General features: G+C 43.9%; 1 protein-coding gene across 1 annotated transcript; it reads right to left on the bottom strand.

Moving 5' to 3' along the window:
- Nucleotides 1-664: 664 nt before the first annotated feature.
- LOC112061097 (olfactory receptor 10A7-like) lies at nucleotides 665-1,633 on the bottom strand. Its single transcript, XM_024113675.2, has one exon. It carries the CDS (start codon nucleotides 1,628-1,630, stop codon nucleotides 665-667), a length of 966 nt encoding a protein of 321 aa, XP_023969443.2. The 5' UTR covers nucleotides 1,631-1,633.
- Between the last annotated feature and the right edge of the window lie 861 nt (nucleotides 1,634-2,494).

Raw genomic sequence — 2,494 nt, 5'->3', positions numbered from 1 at the left:
CATCTACACTGCAATAAAAATCCCATGGCACCGAGTCTCAGAGCCTGAGTCATTTGACTCGAGCTCACAGGGCTTGGGCTGAGGGGCTAAATATAGCCATGTAAATGTCTGGGCTTTGACTGCAGCCGGGGCTCTGAAACCCACCCGCATCACAGGGTTTCAGAGCCCATGCTCCAGCCCGAGCCCAAATGTCTACACTGCCATTTTTAGCCCTTCGGCCCAAGCACCACGAGTCCAAGTCAGATGAACTGGGCCAGCAACAGTCTTGCCGTGGGCCTTTTTATTTCAATGTAGACATGAGCCCTGATCCCACAAGCCAGGGTGTGGTTTCCACTGGCTAGCAAGGCACTAGAAGTTAGGCCTTGCAATGCCTAAGTCCCTTTGTGGACCCAGCCCTAAGTCATTATTTTACATTCTTACTTTGTTTTAGTCTATGGAATTCACCAAAATATCTACTCACAATCAACAAGGAAAATAAAGTTCAATTTTATTTTGAACACAAAGATCCTGGTTCTGATTGATCTTACGGTTTCAAATCTTTGCACATCCTCAAGCGTTACAAGTTCACACTACCAAAGACCTAGAATGAAGTAAGGGCTACGCCACCTCTGAGCTTTAAAGTGTAAATCAGCTGCACTCATCATTATTTTCTCTTTCAAAAAATTCAGTAGCATTTCTGAATTCTTATAAAATCTACACATTTACTGACCATTTTTCTCAGAGCCTCTTTCACCTCTTTGTTTCTCAGGCTGTATATGAAGGGATTGGCCATAGGAGTCAGAATTGTGTAGAAGACAGAGAACACTTTGTTGAGGTCTCTGAGTGTGTTGGTTTTTGGTAGCAGATACACAATGATCAGAGTCCCGTAGAAAATTGTCACCACAATGAGGTGAGAGGAGCAAGTAGAAAAGGCCTTTTGCCTCCCAGTGGTGGAAGGGATTCGCAGGATAGTGGAGATGATACAAATGTAGGATGTCCCAGTTAAAGCAAATGGGGGCAGGGTAAATAAAGCAGCCGCAATGGTGATTACAAGCTTCACCTGGTAGATGTCATTGCAGTAGAGATTTATTATTTGTGTAGATTCACAGAAGAAATGATCAATTTCATTGGCGCCACAGAAAGTTAATTGTAACATAAGAGAAACTACTATGATAATAGCTAGAAATCCATTTATCCAAGACCCAGCTGCTAGCTGGAGGCAGAAACTGCCATTCATAAGGGTTGCATAGTGCAGTGGTTTGCATATCGCTAGATATCGATCATAAGACATCGCTGCCAGGAGATAACACTCCGTGGCTGCAAGGAAACCAACAAAGTAAAATTGTGTGATGCAGCTACCAATAGAAATGGTTCTGTCCCCAGTCAGGAAACTTGCCAGCATCCTGGGCAGGATGGTGGAGGTATAGCAGGTCTCCAAGCAGGACAAGTTCCCCAGGAAGAAGTACATGGGGGTGTGAAGGTGCAGATCAGCCATAACTAGCACAACAATGAGGATGTTCCCGGCCATGGTCACAATGTAAATCACAAGGAACAGAAGAAAGAGAAGGATCTGCAGTTTGGGGACAGTCCCAAATCCCAGGAGGATGAATTCTGTGAGGGAGGTTTGATTTCCCTGTTCTCTGTCTGCCATGGCGGAAATGAAGCAAACACTACAATAAATCAAGAACAGCATTTGTTAAACGTGAGTATCACATTATTAATTTAAAAGCATTAATGTTCAAGTGTTCCCTTTCCTTCATGTCACCTGCCCAAGTACTGGGCTGTGCACATAGGCTGATAGGCTGGGAGTGAGACAATGGAGGCTGAGGATATCTGAGAGTGAGTGAGAAAAACTGACACACAAACATGCTGCTAAAGCAAGCTCAGATTTATGTAAAGACCCTAATTTGTTTAACAATAGATTAAGCCTTGCTCCCTTCATTCTGCTCCAAAAAGCTGACACTAGTGGTGTGTAGTGAGGAAACCAGTTCACCAGGAGGAGTCTGGCAAATGAAGGTGTAGGCACTGGATTCCCTGAATTCAGAGGTTTCAGAGTAGCAGCCGTGTTAGTCTGTATCCGCAAAAAGAAGAACAGGAGGACTTGTGGCACCTTAGAGACTAACAAATTTATTAGAGCATAAGCTTTCGTGGACTATAGCCCACTTCTTCGGATGCATCCGAAGAAGTGGGCTATAGTCCACGAAAGCTTATGCTCTAATAAATTTGTTAGTCTCTAAGGTGCCACAAGTCCTCCTGTTCTTCTTTTTTCCTGAATTCAGACAGACTCATTTGGGCTCGTAACACACCTCACAATTTTACTGGCTGAGAATCGGCTTGTTTGGACTTCAGAAACTTCCTTTGTCCCTGACAGAAACCAACGCTCCATGTATGTGGTTGTGGTGCCAGTCCAAGCCCTCACCTGCTAAGCCTTTTTAGGTAGTCAATGTGAGAGTTCATTTATACTCTACCATGTAGATCAGTTTTTATGCTGCTTTGTGATCATCACATATTAACT

Source organism: Chrysemys picta, chromosome 12 (assembly GCF_011386835.1).
Source record: "Chrysemys picta bellii isolate R12L10 chromosome 12, ASM1138683v2, whole genome shotgun sequence".
NCBI lineage: Eukaryota > Metazoa > Chordata > Testudines > Emydidae > Chrysemys > Chrysemys picta.
Note: the sequence above shows the minus strand (reverse complement) of the source record. Positions and strands in the feature narration are given on the sequence as shown.

Coding starts and splice junctions, on each gene's coding strand:
- LOC112061097 (XM_024113675.2), bottom strand. CDS start 1,630: ATGGCAGACAGAGAACAGGGAAATCAAACCTCCCTCACAGAATTCATC.